The sequence below is a fragment of the Antrostomus carolinensis genome, unplaced genomic scaffold (genome assembly GCF_000700745.2).
Source record: "Antrostomus carolinensis isolate BGI_N321 unplaced genomic scaffold, ASM70074v2 scaffold25332, whole genome shotgun sequence".
Lineage (NCBI taxonomy): Eukaryota > Metazoa > Chordata > Aves > Caprimulgiformes > Caprimulgidae > Antrostomus > Antrostomus carolinensis.
Genome location: NW_010301979.1, coordinates 60,767 through 61,041, shown reverse-complemented (window position 1 = coordinate 61,041; position 275 = coordinate 60,767). Strand labels below are relative to the sequence as shown.

Below are 275 nucleotides of genomic sequence, written 5' to 3'. Positions count from 1 at the left end.
TGGTGGTGCTGACCAAGGACAGCCTCAGCCTCTTCCCCGACGGGCACAAGCGGGCCAAGGGCAAGGAGCTGGGCTTCGGCTCCATCCTCAAGGTGGACTGCGTGGAGCGCACGGGCAAGTACATCTACTTCACCATCGTCACCAAGGACCGCAAGGAGATTGACTTTCGGTGTCCGGACCAGAGCTGCTGGAACGCCTCCATCACCATGGCCCTCATCGACTTCCAGAACAAACGGGCCATCCAGGACTTCAAGAGCCGGCAGGAGATGGAGCAG

At 60.7% G+C, this 275-nt stretch overlaps 1 protein-coding gene across 1 annotated transcript; it reads left to right on the top strand.

The window, feature by feature from the left end:
* Positions 1-5: 5 nt before the first annotated feature.
* PHLDA2 (pleckstrin homology like domain family A member 2) lies at positions 6-275 on the top strand (the record flags this gene model as incomplete). The annotated part of the gene is made up of 1 exon (XM_010163678.1): positions 6-275. A coding segment is annotated over one exon (270 nt), but the record flags the coding sequence as incomplete, so codon positions are not given.